General features: G+C 42.6%; 1 protein-coding gene and 1 long non-coding RNA gene across 6 annotated transcripts in view; one reads left to right on the top strand and one right to left on the bottom strand.

The window, feature by feature from the left end:
- LOC132541926 (uncharacterized) overlaps positions 1 to 20,546 on the top strand; it is a 75,641-nt gene that overhangs the window by 1,828 nt on the left and 53,267 nt on the right. The gene's annotated exons all lie outside the window — the stretch shown is intronic.
- LOC103124755 (keratin, type I cuticular Ha8-like) overlaps positions 1,827 to 20,546 on the bottom strand; it is a 43,103-nt gene continuing 24,383 nt past the window's right edge. The window contains exons 1-7 of one of the 4 annotated variants that reach the window (XM_060203511.1): positions 12,006 to 14,478; positions 10,840 to 10,922; positions 9,152 to 9,308; positions 8,667 to 8,828; positions 8,448 to 8,573; positions 7,857 to 8,077; positions 1,827 to 2,841 (exon numbers count right to left, since the gene is read on the bottom strand). In XM_060203511.1, the coding sequence (XP_060059494.1) occupies positions 2,640 to 2,841; positions 7,857 to 8,077; positions 8,448 to 8,573; positions 8,667 to 8,828; positions 9,152 to 9,308; positions 10,840 to 10,922; positions 12,006 to 12,566 (1,512 nt within the window). In that variant the 5' untranslated portion in view covers positions 12,567 to 14,478 and the 3' untranslated portion in view covers positions 1,827 to 2,639. Of the gene's footprint in view, positions 2,842 to 4,997; positions 6,956 to 7,856; positions 8,078 to 8,447; positions 8,574 to 8,666; positions 8,829 to 9,151; positions 9,309 to 10,839; positions 10,923 to 12,005; positions 14,479 to 20,546 lie in introns of those variants that run through there. The other 3 variants (XM_007535506.2, XM_060203512.1, XM_060203513.1) reach the window with 3 other exon arrangements.

The raw sequence follows: 20,546 nt of genomic DNA, 5'->3' as shown, positions 1-20,546 counted from the left end.
TAAGGTAATGTAACTGGACCATTCACCTTCAAGCAGTTTCTTTCCTCCCCTCCCCATTTCTTCCCAAATCTATTCCTGCCCCAAACTCACATCAGGCCACTTGAACCCCATCCATGGCCCTAATCCAGGACAGGAGAGACCAGGGTATTTTAGGGTATTTACCTGCATCCACAAGGAGACATACATTGGTGACTTTACTCTCTAGGTGACTCACTGGTAAGATTCAAGTCTAATGAGTCTCCTAATCCCTTTATTAATGTGTTCTTCATTCAGGCCTGGTAAATCATTTCTTTGGTATTTGGTTCTTATTGCTTTGTAGACCACTGGGTAGTGGCAGTGAATTGCCATTTCCTGGTTCCAGTGGCATCCCCATAGGATTGTGGGCATGGAGATGAAGGACTAAAGAAGGAAGCGAGGCTTTGCTGAATCAAGCAAGTGAATGAGAAATTGGAAAACAAATAAGATAAGTGGAGAGATCAGATATGAACCTGCTGGTGAGCCCTTGAGCAATTGCAACTTGCCAACTGCCTTCTGACATGCTCAGGCTTGGGGAGAACTCCTGGGGTTAGAGGTATCTTGGCTTTGGAGGCCAGAGTAAGTGACTAAGACACAGGTTTAGGAAGTCTTGGAACCAGGAAGGAGGAAGAGAAGCAAATGAGATTTGGGCATAAAAGTGAGCATAAAGGAGAAGCCTCATCTGAGGCAGTCAAGAGGTGGCAAAAGACCAGAGCAAGGTGACTGCAGGGAGAGGACATTGGAGGATAGGAGAACTCACTTGGACTGTAGTTCTTGGAGAGATTCCTAGAACCTTGGACCTGCTTTTCTAAGTCATTTCTAGCCACCTCAGCTATTTGAGGAACTGACTGTCTTGAGTGTGAAGTTCCATCCAAATGTTCCTCCAGCAAAGTCCTTTGGTGGTAGGCTGCTGGGGAAGGGTGTTGGATCAAGAAGATGAGTTTGAGTGAAAACAACTGTTGATTCTTAGGGGCATCATTAACCTTTCACCATAATTTTTTCTTGATGCAAAACAGATTGTGAACTCTGTTCCACCCCCTCTTAAGTTGTTTTGTTGGGGTAGTGAGGGAGGAGACTCTCAAATTAAATCATGCAGAAAAGTGCTTTGCAAATGGTGAAACAATGGACATATGTAAGGAGTTCTGATCATTTCTCTTTTCCTCTTCCTCCATAGACAAAGTGATCTTTGTAGTGGCAGTCAGTTAACTCTCAGTTGTTTCTCAGAGTCATTAAACTTGCCAGGGCCCTAAAGCTATTTTCAGAATACTGCTAGTTCTCTTTCCCTTACACTGCACATTGTAGCATAAATTCTCAGAAATGGTACCTATGGTTTCCTTCAAGGGAACAGAATCAAAACACATGTGTGATTTTTGCTCCAGCCATCTTGCCGAAGCACTAAGATTTGTTTCTGTAAAGCACACTTGCTAGGACTGGGGAGATAAAAATCATTTGGTAGCACAAGAGACTTTCATGCCTGAAGCACTAGAGATCTCAGATTCAATCCTTGGCACCACAAGCCAGAGATGAACAGAGCTCTGGTCAGAAAAAAAAAAAAAAAATCACAGGGGGAGAAATGCTAGGGGAAGATGACCAGAGGGCTCTGATTTCCAATTCCATCAAGATCTGGACTGAGAAGAGGAAAAAAAGCAAGGACATACAGAAGTAGCAATAAGTATAAGTATAACCAAAAAAGAAGAGCAGGCAAGGCCATAGGGAAAAAAAATGGGAAAATATATTTAAATATAGATAGCTATAGAAATAATAATCAACCTGTTACAGAAATGATCCCCAAAGCACAAGACTAGAGCCAGTTCTTGGTGAAAGAGAGTTTTATTACACTGGTGTATAGGAGACAACAGATCACTCCAGGGAAGTTCTCCCCACACCTTCGAAAAGCACAGTTTTATTGTGGTCCCCCTAGCCAAAGGGGTGGAGGGGGCAGGTTTGTTTCACTATTACAAAGTAGGCAGAAACAGACAAGGCAATCTTTTGAGTAATTGCTATACATTTTCCTTATCTGTGGTGTGGGTAAAGAAAGGGGAGAACCAGTGCCTGGCTTGTATCAATCTTGAGATAGCTGGATTACTCCCTTGTAATCTTTTGTCTCAGGCCCATTAGTTTAGGAATGTGGAGGGGAGGAGGGGTGACAATCACAGCTGCTGTCTTAATAGCCAGAAGAGTAAACACAAAGGAAATGCAGTCTTAGGCTATCACGGGAAGGCAATTCTCTACCAGGTGCATAGGTTAAAATATCCGCATAGGGTCTATCAGGAGAGTATGCACCCTATGTTCATCTATTTTCCATAATAAACCTGTATCTGTGACTTCGGGAGAACTACTGCAATTTCTAATGGGGGAGAGAATAGGAACGCAGAACTCTGGTGATGAGGATAGTGTGGAATTGTACCCCTTACCTCATAATTTTGTAAATCAATTTTAAATAACTAATAGTTAATTAACATTTTTCTTTTTTTTAATTTTTATTTATAAAATGGAAACACTGATAAGACCATAGGATAAGAGTAATGCAATTCCACATCTTTCCCTTGATCAGAACTCTGTATCCCATCCCCTCCCCTGATAGCTTTCTTATTCTTTAACCCCATGGGATTATGGGCCCAGGGTCATTGTGGGGTGCAGAAGGTAGAAGGTCTGGCTTCTGTAATTGCTTCCCCACTGAGCATGGGCATTGGCAGGTTGATCCATACTCCCTCTCTTTTCCTACTGGGGCAGAGCTCTGTGGAAGCGAGGCTCCAGGACATAGTGGTGGGGTCCTCTGCCCAGGGACATCCAGCTGGCATCGTGGTAACATCTGGAACCTGGTGGCTGAAAAAAGAGTTAACATATAAAGCCAAACAAATTGTTGACTAATCATGAACCTAAAGGCTGGAATGTTGCAGATGAAGATTTGAGGTCTCCATTTTGGAAATAGCTAGTAGGTCTGTTTTAGGTATATTCCAAGGGGCCCATGACTTCACTAGTTTTTTGCCTGAGCCTGACATCTGTTATGCAGGTGGACCCAAGTTATTGTCTGGGAAGATGATGTCATGGCTGGAAAAGGGGCTAGAAAGCTGGATCAGGGAAGAGAGTAGCCCCCAAATATGGGGAAAGTATATAAATATTATTAACTGTAAACCCCATCGATTTGATCTGGGGCACATATTCAGCATAGGAGCCTGTGTAACCTCTGCATCCCTGTAGGTTTGAGCTCACATTCTGTTGTCACAAGGAGGAACATTCCAGGTTACACCAATTTCAGGACCCATCTTCCTCAGGTGGTAGGTAGAGTATGTTATCCAGTCTACCTTCGGAGGATGGAACAATTTCTACCATTGTTGACCCACATTAAGGGAAATATCCTATGGGGCCCCTCAAAGGGGTCCATTATATTGTTCCTGATGGAGATGACCAATGACAATGGAGAGACAGATCTAATCTAGGTTGAGGCCCATCATGTCTGTGTAGGAATCCCAGGACTCTCCAACTAGGGCCCCAGCTGATGGGGTGGCTTGATAATGACTAATGAGTCATCATTAAAGCATGGCCATTTCTTGCCCTTATTCAACTTTTGCAGTCCTTATTTTGATAAGGTTAGCTTTGGAGTAACAGAGGGAAATGTAATAGGAAGTTGGGGAGGAGGGTATCTACGTCTAAGTAGAAACTATTTCATTAGGTACTTTAAGGTGTCTTTTAGATCAAATTAACATTTCTTTAATCCTGTTTTTGGAGACCAGGTGGTGGTACACCTGGCTAAGTGCACATATTACCATGCACATTCAGACCCACCCCTCACTCCCCACCTGCAAGAGGAGTCACTTCATGAGCATTGAAGCTCTCTCTCCCTCTCTACCTCAACCCCTCTCAATTCCTCTCTGTCCTATCAAATAAAAGGCCACTGGGACCAGTGGGTTTGTAGTGCTGGTGCTGAGCCCCAGCAATAACCCTGGTGGCAATTTAAAAAAAAATCACAGTTGCTAGAGGCCGACTGTCTGGAGCTGAATCATAGCTTCACAACCTAGTAGCTGTGTGACCTTGAGCATGTTACTTAACCTCTCTTAGTCTTACTACCTCGTATGCAAAATGGAGACAACAGTAGCATTGACTTGGTTGGATTTTTGTAAGGATTAAGTGAATATATGTATCATGTCATATCTATAACATGTCATTCCTGTCTCATAGTAACAGTTTGATGAATGTGAACGTCAATGACAATGAAGATAAGTGCAAAGAATTGATGGTGGTGGTGATGGTGAAAAGGACAAATGTGGTAGTGATGGCCCTAGTGAATGACTATGGCTTCAGGCAGGCTCTTCACACCTTCTGAAGCACCCACCTAGCATTTCTTCCCAGGTACCCAAACCACTTCATACATGCACACGCACACACAAACAAAGTCTCATCCACGCTAATATTTTAATTACAAATAACAATCAGGGCTTGGATGTGAACTTTAGAAGTACAGGTCAATCACCCTGGGGCCCCATTGACTCATGTCACTAGAAATATTCTCCAGAGATGAATGACTCACCTCTCTCTCTCCTTAAAAGGGAAGAACAGTGCTTGCCTACTCTAACATGGTGCAACAATATAAGGGTTAATTTTGTGAGGCAGCTTTGAACTCGGATGAAAGGAGCTATTTAAGTGCAAAGGAGGTAGTAAAGGTGTTTTGGGCCAGGTGCTAAATTAAGACTAATTGAGATTGAGCCCTTTTTTGGGGGGGGGTGGACAGCTCTTAGGTAAGTGCCTCAGGGATGTATTGCTTGTGCCCACACACCTCTACCACTTTGGGGGGAAAGAGTAGAGCCAAGGTAGAGGAGAGGGAAGGGGAGGGAAAGGAAAGGAAGGGAAGGGAAGGGAAGAAAAGAGAAGGGAAGGGAAGGGAAGGGAAGGGAAGGGAAGGGAAGGGAAGGGAAGGGAAGGGAAGGGAAGGGAAGGGAAGGGAAAGAAGAGAAGGAGGGGGAGGGGAGGGGAGGGGAGGGAAGGGAAGGTATGAAGGTCTCTGACCTTTCCTAAGCTCCCTAAAATGAAAATTATGAGGCCTCCCAAGGGGATCAGTTCTGTCTACATAGAGTGACCAGCAGATAGGATGCAGGGCTTGAGAGCAACCCAAAACCCAATATCCAGGTCCTGCCTTAAGTTATCTTCACTCTTGAGACTTGTAAATATGACCACTCCTGCATCAGGACAGGCCAGAGTTAACAACCATCAGCTGGACTTTGTAAACTCCTCAGCAAGTGACTGATTCAGAGAGTTTACGAAGCAGAGAGTAAAGACAAGAACCAGTAGCTAGAGTGGGCTTGTGGGCTCCTCTACTTTAATACTTGTGGTTTCACTGATGAACAAAACCTATAAAGTAGTGAGTCACAGACGCAGGAACTAGGAGATTCTCTACAACCATTTTATCCAGTGCCATCAGGTACCTGAGTAAACTTCTCAACACTGCCATCAGATGGCTGTCAAGGCCCTACTTGAACGCCTCCAGTGATGGGGAGCTCACTGTTTCTCATCACTGACCAGCTCTGACTACTGTCTATAGATAGGTTATCTTCAACTAAATTTGTCATTTCTGGTTCTTGTGCCTGCAAGTTCCATACCAAGCAGCTGCCAGAAGGACTGTGGAGGGGAAATTGAGTGGATCAGTTTGATTACTCTCCTACACTGAGAGTCTAGCAGGTTCAATAATCACCATCAGAGCTCCATAATGTACAGAGAAAGAACACTATCCCAATGGAATGAGGGATTTCTTGCCCATTGGGATCTATCAAAAGAATAAATCTAGTCCCCCTTGCCAAGAATCCAACCAAGCAGGGACTCACTCCTCAAATAACAACTTCAAACCCGTGGTTCTCTACCATGAATATGCATAGAATCCTATGGGTAACCATATAAACCAAACTTCTCATTCAGGAAGTCTGGGGTGGGACCCAAGAATAGACATTGCCAACAAGTTCCTAGGTGGTGCCAATAAGCTGGTTGAAAGACCACACTTTTAGAACCTCCACCCAGCATTTCCTCATGTTTAATTGTTTTCCCCTTCAAAGTTTGTGAAGGCGGGGCTTTGAATTGAGTTCAAAGAAACTGGGAGTCTACAGTCAGTCACCTGCTGAAAATAGCAATAGCTGTTCCTTCTTTGTAGGGTTTTTATGGGTCAGTGTATTAGCATGTCACAGAGACCCAGCATGGTGTCTGGCTCTTACTATCTATACTTAGCTGTAAGTGTTCTATAGGATCAGGAAGAACCTCTGACCTGAGCTGTTCCTTTGCATGAGGACCAGACAGCACCATGCAGATAAGGGACAGTGAGTATATTTCATGTCTGTATTTTGAAAGCTCTGAGAATCTGGTTCTCCAGCTGGTGTCTCTTATCTGTGAGTTTGCTGAAGTTCCATTTTAACCACAGTCCTTGCTGAATCTTCCATCTCCCAGAACCTTCTGGGGAGTAAGCCACAAGTCTTGCTTCTATAAGAACAGCCGGTTCAAGGAACTCCCAGCAACATTCTCAACTTGGGAAGGAGAAACTGAGGCCAACAAGCATTGGACTCCTATGCTATGCAAGTGAGGTTTATTAGCAAAATAAAAACAAGTTTGCTGGCACATCTCAGAGAAACCAGGAGGCAAGGGAAGAGGAAAAAAATGGCATTCAAGATATCCTAAAGAGAGAAAGCACAAATCCAGAAACCCAGTCTGTGTGAAGAGGCTGGGAAGTCCACCAACAGAGAAGGGTTGCCAGGCTTAAGCCTCTGCTAAGCTGGCTGAGAAAGTATAACCTAGAGAGGGAAGTCGAGGGGCAACAAACATTTCTCATCAACATCGAGATGTTGGGCAGGATGCACATGAGGCTCGAGCAGGCCCAGAAATGCAGGGGGCACAGGGCATACAGACTACAGGGGCTGGGCAAGGGGTGATGGATGCTGGGGTAGCACATGGGTTGCAGGGCAACCTGTGGAGAGAAGTGTAAGAAAATGATGTGAGTATTACATGAAAGACAAAAGTACATCAATACTTTACAGCTGGAAGGGCAGAGGCTGGGAGATGGCTCACCCAGTAGACCACAAGCATAAGGAATGGGTTTAAGTCCCCACACCACTTGAGAGTACCAGGAACAATGCCAGGGGAAGTCCATGGATGATGGAGTCATGCTGCACTGTCGTCCCTCCACCCCATCACCCTTTACTAGCTACACTAAGTTTTTATAAAATTGATTATTATTAGATCCAAGAGGTCACTCAGTGGTATCATAAAATCAAAGTCCTGAGTTCATTCCTGAGTGCTGTATTAAAATTAAAAAAGCAAAGAGAAAGGTAGTAGGCCTTAGTTTTTCACTCAAGACTTTTAAAGGGGGATGTTACTAGCTGAGAGTCCACAGAGGAGCTGGGATGTGGCAGGAAGAGCCTGAGCAAGAACAGGTCAGTTCCCAGTCACTTTCTTAAAGTGTAGTCCCAATCCTTGAAGGGTTATATTATCCATCTTAGCTTTATCATAGTGCTAATGAGAAGCTAAAAGGAAGTCACAGTTGTATATACCTTAGCAACATTCTTAAACATTAAAGATGAAGAATTCTAGCTACTAGGATATTTCTTCCAGAGTGAACTTAACAAAAACCTAACTGCAGTGCTGTAGTCCCCTGTGGAAGTGACTAACATCTGGAAGCATAATGTGATTGGCAGTTGCAGATAGCATGAGCTGAAAAACTTGCTTTGAAGTCTAAAGAGTTCACCAGGCTAACTGGGTAGCGAGTTTGTCTCTAAGCATGGAGTCTTTGATGTTAGCCCCTCCTCCTAGATATTTCTAAAGATCTCTGCTTTGCACATGACACTGACACAAACACCAAGAACACATACTTGCAATCCTCGCTCTCCAGAAGGTTCCGGTACGTGGCAATCTCACACTCCAGACGGGCCTTCACGTCCAGCAGCACCTGGTACTCCTGGTTCTGCCGCTCCAGGTCAGCCCGGATCTCAGACAGCTGCTCCTCTACAGTGCTGATCAGGCTCTGCATCTGGGCCAGCTCAGTGCCAAAGCGTTCCTCAGCCTCGCACAAGGAGTTCTGCAGGCAGTCTTTCTGGGGTCCCCCAAGAAAGGGGGAGAAGCAGATTAGAAAGTATAGGTCCCTGCCCTCTGCCTCTTCAGTCAGGCCTTGACAAAACAAAACATGGCCAGACAGAAAGAACAATCTAGGTACTACTAGCCATCTCCAGCTGGAAAAACTATCACCTAGCTATTGCTCTTTCTGGTAGACCTTAGAATAAGTTGCATATGTTCTTTGGCTGGTTAATATTCATTCCCTCAATATCTGTGACTAAGAAAGTTCCCTCAAAGGCAGGGCCATCCAGGGATAAGATGGGTCCTGCTCTGTATTTCAGTGAGGACTGCTGAGCCTGAGACCTGTCAAGCAGTTGCCATGCTGGACTTCTTGCATGCAGCACACTCACCAGTGTGTGCTGAGCTTCAAGCTCCACCTCCAGGGCGTTCACTGTGCGTCTCAGCTCCAAGATCTCTGACTGGCAGCACTGCAGCTCCTCAGAGCAGGACATGGCCTGCAGGCTGATGCCTTCAGACTAAAGCACAGGTGCACAGATACATGCTCAGCCTCCACACACATGGAACCAAGACCCCCACATACTCCACCCACACACAGTAGCCCCCCTCACCTGAGCCTGGAACCACTGCTCCACATCATGGCGGTTGGTCTCCACCACGGCCTCATACTGGCACCGCATGTTCGCCAGCACCCTGTTCAGGTCCAGAGTGGGCTCAGTGTCCAGCTCAATCCGCAGCTTGTCCCCCAGTTGACATCTCAGAGTATGGACTTCCTGTGGACATTGAAGGAGAATATCCCATCCTGGGGACCCTCCCCATATCCTGGCCTCCCCACAGCACCCCTGTCCTCCTCTGAGGATGAGAGACTACCTGCACCATCCAGAAATTTCTAGATGCTCTGGATGAAGAATGGTATCCTCTGAATGAAAAACACAGCCCACTTTCCGACTCCCAAAACTCAACCCCAAGTTGGGGACTGCAGTGTTTCCAAACCAAATAGGAGAAAAAGCCTCATATCCCCCACCACCACCAAAAAAAAAGAGCCCGAATTCACCTATAAAAAAAAACTCCACATCTCACACAAAAAGCCACACACCTGCTCATGGTTCTTCTTGAGACAGAGCAGCTCCTCCTTCGAGGACTCTAACTGGGCTTCCAGGTCACACTTGGCCAGTGTGAGGTCATCCAGTGCCCAGCGCAGGCCGCAGACATCAGCCTCCACTATCTGGTGCAATGAATGCTCTGTCTGATACCTTTATGATTGAGGGATAGAAGTAAAGACCAGAGAGCAGAGGGACCTCAGGACACAACCTACAGTGGAAACCCACTGGTCTTCCCTCCACAGTGAGTTGTGAGGGAGCATTTCTTGTGCAGGCGGAATGGCCAGTGCTGAGGATACTTGGATGGACACACAGCCAGCTCCTGCCTTTTGGGAACTGATGGCAAACAGGAAGGTGGCAGAGCAACCAGGCAAAAGTCCAAGCGCTATAGACCTCCTCCTCCAAGCCTCCTACTTAGAAAGACTTGGAAACTCTGGTTGGAAAACAAGCTGCCCAAATAGTAGGAAGAAAGTGAATTTCTTTTTATGTATTTATTTATTCATTTATTGGATAGAGACAGAGAGAAACTGAAGTGGAAGGGGAAGATAGGGGGAGAGAAAGAGAGACATCTAAGAGAACACTGCTTCACTGTTCATGAGGTTCCCACACAGGTAGGTACTAGAGGGCTTGTGGTGTATTCAATTGAGTATGGTAATATATACCTCAATTGAATACACCACCATCCAGCCCCTAGGACTTAAGAGTTCTAGCAGAATAAGATTGCCACAAACTCCTGAAGAGAGACCATAGAATGTAATGATCCTTCCTGCTCCCAGGTCAGACCTCCTCAAATGGTTTAAGCCCTTGACCTCACATGCTTGAACTACTGGCTATGAAGCATTTCTGTCTCAAATTATTAGTGAATTATCCAATGTACACATCATGATTTTATTATTGTTATATATATTGTATTTTATTTATTGTTCTAGCTGTGAATTGTTACAGTACAGTTGTCCAAGCATGCTTGCATGATGCAGGAAGGATTCTTGGCAAAAGGCAAAGGAACATAGTCATAGGAACCACATGAATTGAACTGCTAATGCTCCCAGTTTGGCTGAGTTGCAGGGTAGAAATATGCTCTGAGCTGGAGAAATGGCTCACTTGGATAATGTTCAGCATTGTCATGTGCTAGATCTAGGTGCAAACCTGGCCCCCATCACATTGAAGGAAGCTTTGGCATTATCCTCTCTCTCTATCTATCTATCTATCTATCTACCTCTCTTTCTTTATCAAGAAAGGAAAGAAGGTAGGAGAGAAGGAAAGGGAAAGAGAGAGAAAAATAGAGAGGAGAAAGAAATACAACCTAACTGAGAATAGCAGAGCCCCATAGGAAATGTGGGAACTAGGTCCAGTTCTACCACTCAATAGCCACATGACTTCCAGTAGCTCACATTAGTTCTCTGGACGCTAACATCCCCACAAAGAGGCGCCATCATTTCCTTGCCTCATCAGGCTCCTCTTATAGCGAATCTAGTGCCCCATCTATTTTAAATCACATTATAAAGTATAGAATCTAAACGGCTGTTAGAGGAATCAAGATTCTGGCCTTAATGCCTTTGTCTGCTCCTGTTGTAAGTGTAGGTTTGGGATTTTTGTCAGTTACATCTCTGATTCCAACTGTATCACAGAAGAAAAGTCAAAATAGATATTTTGCTCCTCTCTTGCCAGTTCAAACTCGACTCACTTGCCCCTGAAGTCATCTGCAGCCAGTTTGGCATTATCTGTTTGCACGACCAGCCTGTTGTTCTCAGATTTGATGCACAAGATCTGGACAAAGAAAGAAGATTCGATTATTTCTTGTTTGGAAAAGAATCTATGAACTGAGTCAAAGAAAGTTCCATTGATTGGTATTCAAACTACAATATCCTCTTAGACAACACATGCTCTTGAACATTTAAAATATGCTAGTGTGGTGCAAGAGAGGAGATATGCAAGGGTAAAAGGGTAGAGAAACATCCAGAGGAACTAGGAAATGAAAGACATAGCAAACCGGAAATAGAACAAAGGCTTAATTTTTATTTTCCAGCTGTGATGCGTAGCCAGATACAGAGAAGATCTGGAAACTAGGTAACAGGACTGTGGAATGACTATCAAAATTTTAGATAGGACAGGAGTCATTCTTAATATAAAGACCCTTATTCTCCCAGCAATCTTTTCTGCCACTAGTCAGATTATCTAAGCCCCTATTACAGCATTATTTATCTGCCTGTCTCCAAAATTAAAATGTAGACCCTTAAGAAGCATTGTATCACTAATCAAAGGGCACAGATGCTGTGCATGAGACAGTGCTGTTCAATATGCATATACTTGCTCATACACGGTTCAGGTCCTCTGACCCCTGTATCACACCATAAGTTAGGTTGCATTGTTTTGCATAGCTGCAAGACAGAAAATATTATAAGCTCTGAAACTAAGTAAACATAAACTGAGAATCCTGGAAAGTCAAATTCTGCATCTCATTGTTCACACATGCCCACTCAGTTATACTCAAGAGATTCTCTTCCCACAATCAAAAGAACATTTCAGCCCTAGCTATTTCAACTGCCTATCCAGGCTCTAAAATTTTAGTGCAGTATCAGCATTTCTTTTTCCTGTAAAAGGCCATATACTAAATATGTTTTAAGATTTGCATACCAAGAGTTTCCATCACAACTACTTCACTCTGCCATTGTAGCAACAACGAATACAGACATGGACAGTGGTCAACAATAGCAATATATAGACATCACACCAAGTGATGAGTGTGACCATGTGCCAATAAAACTTTATCTACAAAAGCAAGCAATAAGCTGAATTTGGTCATTGAGCTATAGATTGACAGCCCTTCTTATAGAGCACAATGACCCTCACCTTCTGCTGGAGCTCCTCAATGATGCGGAAGTAACTCTGGTAGTCCGGGCACAGGCTAGGCTCCTGGCATTTGCTCCACTCAAGGATCTTGGTCTCCAGCTCCGCATTCTCCCGCTCCAGCTGACGCACCTTCTCCAAGTAGTTGGCCAGACGGTCATTCAGAAACTGCATGTTCTCCTTCTCATGGCCATTTAGGGTGCCTTCTCCATAGGCCCCACAGCTCCCAATGTTGCCTGGGATGTCACAAGTCCCTGGCAAGGGGCAAGCACTATGGCAGCTGTTGGGCAGACAGAGGCTGGATCTGCCCAGAGGGGTGGGGGGCACACGGATTCGGTTGGCATGTGCCAGGGTAGCCGACAGGCACAGGGGGACAGCCTTGGACTCTGAAACATGCCCACAGAGGAGAGAACTGCAGCTGTTAGACATCATGGTACTAAAAGACCAGACTCCTTCTTTGCCCACAGATGAATTTGCTGAAGACAGAGGCCTTCTTCCTTCTCCTCTAGACTTTATATAGGCCTGCCATGGGTGTTGGTGCAAGAAAACTAATATTTTCCTCATTAATATTTATGTCAATCTTTATACAATCCCTCCATTAGTCAGTGATTTACTTGCCTCCTGTAAAGAGTTAATGAACTCATGAAAGAAGCCTTCACACACAGAGGAAGCTTCCTAACACTGCAGGGTCCCAGAAAGCAGAGGAGAGGAGGACTTCAGACTTGCCCATGTTCTGTAGCTATGAACTCTTTCCTCTCCAACAATGAGGTCTGTGAGATCATCAAGAATTGGAGCTTCTTCACTCCTCAGAGTCTCTCTTGCTCCTATATTCTTTTTTGACCTGGCACTAGCTCATGGTGGCCAAGTCTAAACTATGTATCAGTCCACCATATGGAGAAAAAAGGATAAATTACCCCATCTGAGTGTTTTAGCATATATTAATGGAGTGCCAGGTATAAGACACTACTTGGCCTGCCTGGAGGAAAAGAGTTATATGTTAATAAGAACCATAAAAAATAAATGACTTTTTGGAGTTGGTGTATTGCACCAAAGTAAAAGACTCTGGGGTGCGTGAGGGGGAGAATATAGGTCCAAAAAGGATGACAGAGGACCTAGTGGGGGTTATATTGTTATATGGAAAACTGGTAAATGTTATGCTTATACAAACTATTGTATTTACTGTCAAATGTAAAACATTAATTCCCCAATAAAGAAATTGTTTTAATTACCTTAATAATCTAAACACTAAAAAAGAAGTAGCCATGTGGTGGGACACCCAGTAGAGCATATATGTTACTATGTTCAAGAATCTGGATCCAAGCCCCCAGAGGGAAAATTTCTATAAACAGTAAAGCAGTAGGTCTCTTTCGCTCTCCTCTTTCTTCCCTTCCTCAATTTCTCCTTGTCTCTATCCAAATAAATACATATTTTTAAAAAGTTCGAAAGAGAGCATTTAAAACAAACCACCTCAATGAAAGTGTTACAGGTTTTAAGTAGACCAGAGCACACTGAAAGATTAAGAAAAAGAAAAAAAGATTACATGGAATAGGAAATATGCAAAATGTGTTTTTGAAAGATGGTTTCCAATAATGATTGAGGGAGAGAGCATCTTTCATAGACACCAACAAGAGCAAAACCAAACATGTTTGGAAAGTGGAAAAGAGCCTAGCGGAGTTGGCATTGATTATGAAAAATAGACATGTCAGCACTGGAAATTTGCCCTTTTTCCAGGTTTAGTGAAAGACCTGAATGCCAGGACTATTCCATAGATAAAGATCTGCCCTGGAAGCCAACTAGCCTCAAAAATAAATATGCAGGTTCCTTTTTTATGTATTTATTTATTCCCTTTTGTTGCCCTTGTTGTTTTTATTGTTGTAGTTATTATTGTTGTTGATGTCTTCATTGTTGGATAGGACAGAGAGAAATAGAGAGAGGAGGGGAAGAGAAAGACACTTACAGACCTGCTTCACCGCTTATGAAGCGACTCCCCTGCAGATGGGGATCTGGGGGCTCAAACCAAGATCCTTTTGCCGGTCCTTGTGCTTTGTGCCACGTGCACTTAACCCACTGCACTACCACCTGACTCCCACAGGTTCCTTGTTAAAAAAAATAATAATAAAAAACATGTTCTTTGTATAAACATTAATGGAAATCAATAGGACAGAAACCATGAAAGAGAAACCTATATTCTAAATTAATTTCTGGTCTTTGAAAACTTCAGAGTACACTTTTAAATCCCCTGTGGATAGAAGAATAAATCAAATGAAAATGGTTTTTAAACTGAATTAAATTAAAATAAAGCCTAGCAAACAGATTTTGACAATTAAGACTCCCCCCCCCCCCATGTATGTGTGAAACAGATAATGCAATTTGGGAAGGGATTTGGGGAAACTCATGAAGGAAGCTGAGTAATTTGTAAGTCCTAAGGAATAAAATTGTTATTGTGGATAGGAGTCTACAGACTAATTAAAACAGGTAGTGACTAGTGCTTTCTGGTGTCTGTTTTCAGGCTCTTCCTCATCTTTTTGGGCATATTCGTTTGTTAGACACTGATCCTCTCACCAACTGAGTCCCTCCTTCTCTTATTTAAGATACACACTCAAAAACTTTGATCTTCCACCTTTTGAAGCTTGAAATGGCCTCCATCAATTGTCCATTACTTTGGTGACTCCAGAGCAAAATTTGAATTTCCTTCATCTTCAGACACATTCAGAGCTTCAGAAGCTTTATGATACCCTCTAGTCCTAAAGCAAACAAGCCAGTAGTCAGTTCAGAAACTTATGGAAAAGGCAGGCAGCCAGCTTCTAGTCCATGCTAATAGAAATGCTACACTGATGCCATTCTGAAGATGAGTGAATTCAACAAGAGAACATGCTTTATCTGGCTCCAAAACATAGAATCTCCTACACTTCAGAGTCTTCAAGTGCTAGATAGTCAGAGACCCTTTGACACTAAATCCCCTCTGATGGCCCCCTTCCAGCTTAGTTCTTTAAGCCACCGTTTTATAGAATGGCCCATCTTATCATTGGCCAGCTTGACTTCTGGGGCTCGGAATTTCCCAAGGTTTGTGAAAGACAATGCAATCAGACTAAAAAATAACTGTTTATCTATCTCTTAAGGAACTTAACAGTATGGAAGATTGTTAGGATATTCCTTTTTTTTTTCTAATTTCTTTATTGGGGGACTAATGGTTTACAGTCAGCAGTAAAATACAATAGTTTTTACATTCATAACATCTCTCAGTTTTCCACATAACAATTCAGCCCCCACTAGGTCCTCCTCTGCCATCAGGTTCCAGGACCTGAACCCTCCCCCACACCCCAGTGTCTTTTACTTTGGTGCAATATACCAACTCCAGTCCAACTTCTGCTTAGTGTTTTCCTTTCTGATCTTGTTTTTCAACTTCTGTCTATGAGTAAGATCATCCCATAGTCATCCTTTTGTTTATGACTTATCTCACTTAATATGATTTCTTCAAGCTCCATCCAAGATAAGGTGAAGAAACTTAAATCACCATTTTTAATAGCTGAGTAGTATTCCACTGTGTATATATACCACAACTTACATAGTCAGTCATCTATGGTTGGACACCTGGGTTGCTTCCAGATTTTGGCTATTACAAATTGTGCTGCTGTGAATATAGGTATACACAAATCTGTTTGGATGGGTATGTTTGGTCTGGTATATTTGGTTCCTTAGCATATATCCCCAGGAGAAGAATTGCAGGGTCATAGGGTAGGTCTACTTCTAGCCTTCTGAGAGTTCTCCAGAATGCTCTCCACAGGAGTTGGACCAATTTATATTCCCACCAGCAGTGCAGGAGGGTTCCTTTGTCCACACAACCTCTCCAACATTTGTTGCTGCTACCTATTCTGATGTATGATATTCTCACAGGAATAAAATTGTATCTCATTGTTGTCTTTATTTGCATTTCTTTGACCATCAATGACTTGGAGCATTTTTTCATATGTCTGTTGGCCTTTTGAATCTCTTCTATGGAGAATAGTCTGTTCATATCCTCTCCCCATTTTTTGGATGGGGTTATTTGTTTTCTTGTTCTTGAGTTTGGTGAGCTCTTTCTATATTTTGGTTATTAGCCTCTTGTTCGTTGTATGACATATAAAGATAGGATGTTCTTCTTTTTCCCTTTTGTTGCCCTTGGTTTTTTGTTGTTGTAGTTGTAGTTATTCTTCTTGTTGTTATTGATATCATCATTGTTAGATAGGACAAAGAGAAATGGAGAGGGAATGGGAAGACAGAGACGGGGAGAGAAAGATAAACACCTGCAGACCTGCTTCACTGCCTGTGAAGTGACTCCCCTACAGGTGGCTTGAACCAGGATCCTTATAGAACAATCTACTTCTCTACTATTTCTAACTAATTATTTCATTTGCCCTTTCTTTCATTCAACAAATATTTAGGGAGCGTCTTCTCTGTGTCTAGCAGGCAATGGTGCTGGACAGTGGTAATCAATAAGTTAGGTCACCTTTTAGTTAATTGACTTTCCAGTTCTACCCATAAGGTTTAAATTGGTCTGTCACATGGAGAACCATCAACTAGTTCTCTGTAACATATATGAGATTTTTCATCCATGGCTCTTCATTTAACATGCTTTTGATATTCACTAACCTGAATATCTTCCTCTGAATATATTCCAAATAGCTTTTATCACTCTTAACTGAAGGCCTTAGAATGAAATTTCTGATGGATTTGAGAGACTGTAATAGTTGTTTCAGAATGCCTTTTTTCCCAGGTTTGTTTTTCTTTCTTTCTTTCTTTCTTTTTGAGTTCTCTAAAGAAAACATTTTAATTGATTTAATAATAATCAACAAGACCATAGGATAAGAGAGAGTCCGCATCCCATCCCTTCCAGTGGAGGCTTTCCTATTCTTTATCCTTCTGGGAATATGGACCCAGGATCATTATGGGGTGCAGAAAATAGAAGTTCTGATTTCTTTAATTGCTTCTCTGCTGGACATGGGTAGAGGCAGGTCAGTCTATACCCCCAACCTGTTATATCTTTCCCTAGTGGGGTAGGGCTCTGGAGAGGTGGGGTTCCAGGACAGATTGGTGAGGTCATCTGCCTAGGGAAGTCAGGCTGGTGTTATGGCAGCATCTGCAACTTGGTGGCTGAAAACATTATGATATAAAGCAGAACAAATTAATAATCAGGAACCTAAAGGTAAGATTTTAGCAGTTGAGATTTTGCCCAGATTTCTTATGAGACTTACACTGACCTGTCATGGCCCCCTCATACTCATGGCCTGGTTACATATGTAACAAGAAAGGCACATAGTACACTCCTCTGTACAGATATGGGTGGTATTCACCAAAGCACGTTGTCCCAGTGACATACTCCAAATAATTTAGTATTATGAGCTTTCTCACAACAAAATCTTTCCAAGGTACCATGAGAGATGCAGAGATAAGTCAAAGTAATCTTTCTCTCAAAAAGCTTAGAACAGAAGTAACAAGAGGAAAGAGATGTTGCAGAGTTACAAATGAGACATCAAAGAGAATAAGTCTCAGATAGGAAGGAAGTTAAAGAGTGAGTCTTCTAGAGAAAAGAAAGATAATAATAGGCAAGCATGGAAGCAGGAATGTATATGTATGGTCAGGAAAAACAGGGGTGCCACTTAAAGGAACATAATGTATAGATAGAGGATTCTCTGTACGACGAATGCTTAGAATTTGGTACTAGAAGAAGCCCTGAGCCCTCCAACTGTAATAATGGATGTGAGTAAAGCCACTATGTCCTGGTACTGGACCAGTCTGGTTAGCCACCTGTTTACCTTCCTTTTTTAATTTTATTAGTGATTTAATATTGATCTACAAAATTACAAGATAACAGGGGTATTGTTCCCACCACCAGAGTTCTAATCCCCCATTCCTTAATTGTAAGCTACAACAATTTTCTCAAGGTTGCAGATGTGGGTTAAATATTATTTCTACAAGTATCTGTCTATATTGGTATATATTTGCCCTTTTTTATGGTCCTGCCTTTTTTTCCTATCCAAGTCACATATACACCTATTACTATACCCAATTGTCCCTCCCTTTCTCCTGTTCTCTCTCCAGGTCCTGATGGAGTTGGAATTCAGAGCCCTTTAGTTATCTTTCCCATATCATTTCTCCCCAACTGGGAGTATGGACCAAAATTCTTTTTGGGGTGCAGAAGGGGAGATTTCTGGCTTTGTAATTGCTTCTCCACTGGACATGGACATTGACAGGTTGATTCATACCCCTGGCCTGTTTCTATCCTTCTCTAGTGGGGTAGGGCTCTGAAGCAGTGAGGTTCCAGAACACGCTGGTGAGGTCATATGCCCAGGGAAGCCAGATTGGAATCATAGTATCATCTACAATTTAGTGGCTGAAAGGCAGCAAGATATAAAGGAGGACAAAATAATTAATGAACAGGAAACAAAAAGTAGAAACTGAGCATATCAGAACAGGGATCTTAGGATGGAAAGAAGCTAGTAATTCCATTTTAGGCATGTTCCTAGGAGCCCACGATTATTGTAGTTTTCACTTGAGTTTGATTACTAACATGTGATTTGGAAAAAATATTGACTGAGAAGATGGTGTCAGAGTTGAGAGAGCTAGAAAGTTGGATTAGGGCAGAGAGTAGTTCCCAATCTTGAAAAAAAAAAAAAAAAAAAAAACCCTGTGAATAACACTAACTGTTTACCCCATTCACCAGACCATATGTTTCTAGTATAGGAGCCAGTGTAACCTCTGAGTCCTTATTGGTCTGAGCTCATAGTTCATGGCCACAGCTGGGAACACTCTAGGCTGTACTCATTTCAGGACCAGACTTCCTTGAGTGGCAGGGCAGGGTGACCCAGCCTCCCTTCAGAGACTGTGGCAACTCCTACTATTGCTACTTTATGGTGAGGACAATGTCCTGGATGTCTCACAAGAAAGCTTATGATGGATGACATTCCTGATGCAAGTGACCAATGATGGTGGATAAAGGGATGTATTAGAGGTTTGGGCCCCATCCTACTTGTATGGGAATCCAAGAATTCCCTGACTAGGGCCCCAGATGATGAGGTGGTCTGGTATTGACCAAAAAGGCCATTATCAAGTGAGCCAAGTGCCCTTATCCAACTTTTCTAGTTCTTTCTTATCTGAAAACTTTGGACTTCCTCCCAGTTGCTTAAGTGTTGATTGTCATTTGTGGTATCCAATCAAAATTAGGGGCTTTTTTTTTGGGAGGGGGGGTCTGTCTTCATCAGGCCTTTCTGCTAGGTTGCCAAGCTAATTTACTCTAAGTCTTATCAGTTAGAGAATTTATTATGCCTCCTTTAAACACTTCTACTAGAATTCTAGTCATATTAGGTCTAAATATAATCATTGAGAGCTTTAGTGACTTTCAGTTACTTAGGTACTTTAGTTACTTAATTACTTTTTTTTAGTTACTTAGTTACTTTAGTTATTTTTTCAGTTATATAATTGCCTCTTGCTTATGGATACATGTACACCTGTACCCAGTGCCCTAAATCCTAGCCTGTATCTAGTATCTGTAACTTCATTAGATAATGTGCTGCTAAAGTGAAACTAGGTAGTCCTGTGTGTTAGGAAAGATCTCACCCTATTAGAGGAGTTGAGAGGATGACATCTCAGGCTTGATATCTCTGGTGACAGCCCACAGTAAGAATTCAGTAGCACCATAATATGGATGGCAGCACTAGTAGCACTGATTTGGTTGAGGTCAACAGAAGTGGTATGCCTGTCTACCTTCCCACCCTGAATTCTCCCTGTGTGTGAGTAGACTTTTTTGCCATGCTTCCAGTCCATGGGAGTCCCCTTACAGTCTACTCAAGGCATGACCCAGCCAAACAAGTGAAAAACAGCCCAGGTTTTCATGACACTGTCACATCAAGAAATCATGATGACTCTAAAACATTTGACCTTGTGAATGGTTTGTTAAAAGAATGCCCACCAGAATTCACTGGACATTTTGATCCAATGACCATTTATTTAAAATTTTCTTTATTTTGACTGGTCACTTTTAGTAGAAAAAAACTGAACTTTAATAGCAGAAGTGGCAGTTTTCCCTTATTGCTAAGTGGACAAGGAGAGTGGTCAAACTTCCAGATCACCAACACAGAACCATATTACCCCCTAATGTTGCTAATGGGCTCTTCTATTACCTTTGTAGACCCATTTTCCTTCTAGGTGAAAAAGACTGTCTCTGCTGGTTCCCAGGAAGTTCCATAGCCATACATTGAGTACCTTCTAAATTTATTTAGGAGCACTGTTCCATCATCTGCAGTGCCAAAGACCAAATCTGAGACTCATACATGTAAACTATGTGTGCTCTACCACCAAGCCACACCTCCTAGTTCATTTCAAGTACCTCCTATAATTCAGGAACATGAAATATACTCCACAATAGTGGGTGAAAATGCAATTTTTCCAACTTATGACAGGAATACATCTCAAGAAAGTGTGGTGAATTTTTTCAGTAGTATAGCTAGCATTACATGGGGTAGGATTTCAAATCAAGTCTGGAGCACATATTCTTTCCACCATACTATG

Source organism: Erinaceus europaeus, chromosome 12, assembly GCF_950295315.1.
Source record: "Erinaceus europaeus chromosome 12, mEriEur2.1, whole genome shotgun sequence".
Taxonomy (NCBI): Eukaryota; Metazoa; Chordata; class Mammalia; order Eulipotyphla; family Erinaceidae; genus Erinaceus; species Erinaceus europaeus.
Note: the sequence above shows the minus strand (reverse complement) of the source record. Positions and strands in the feature narration are given on the sequence as shown.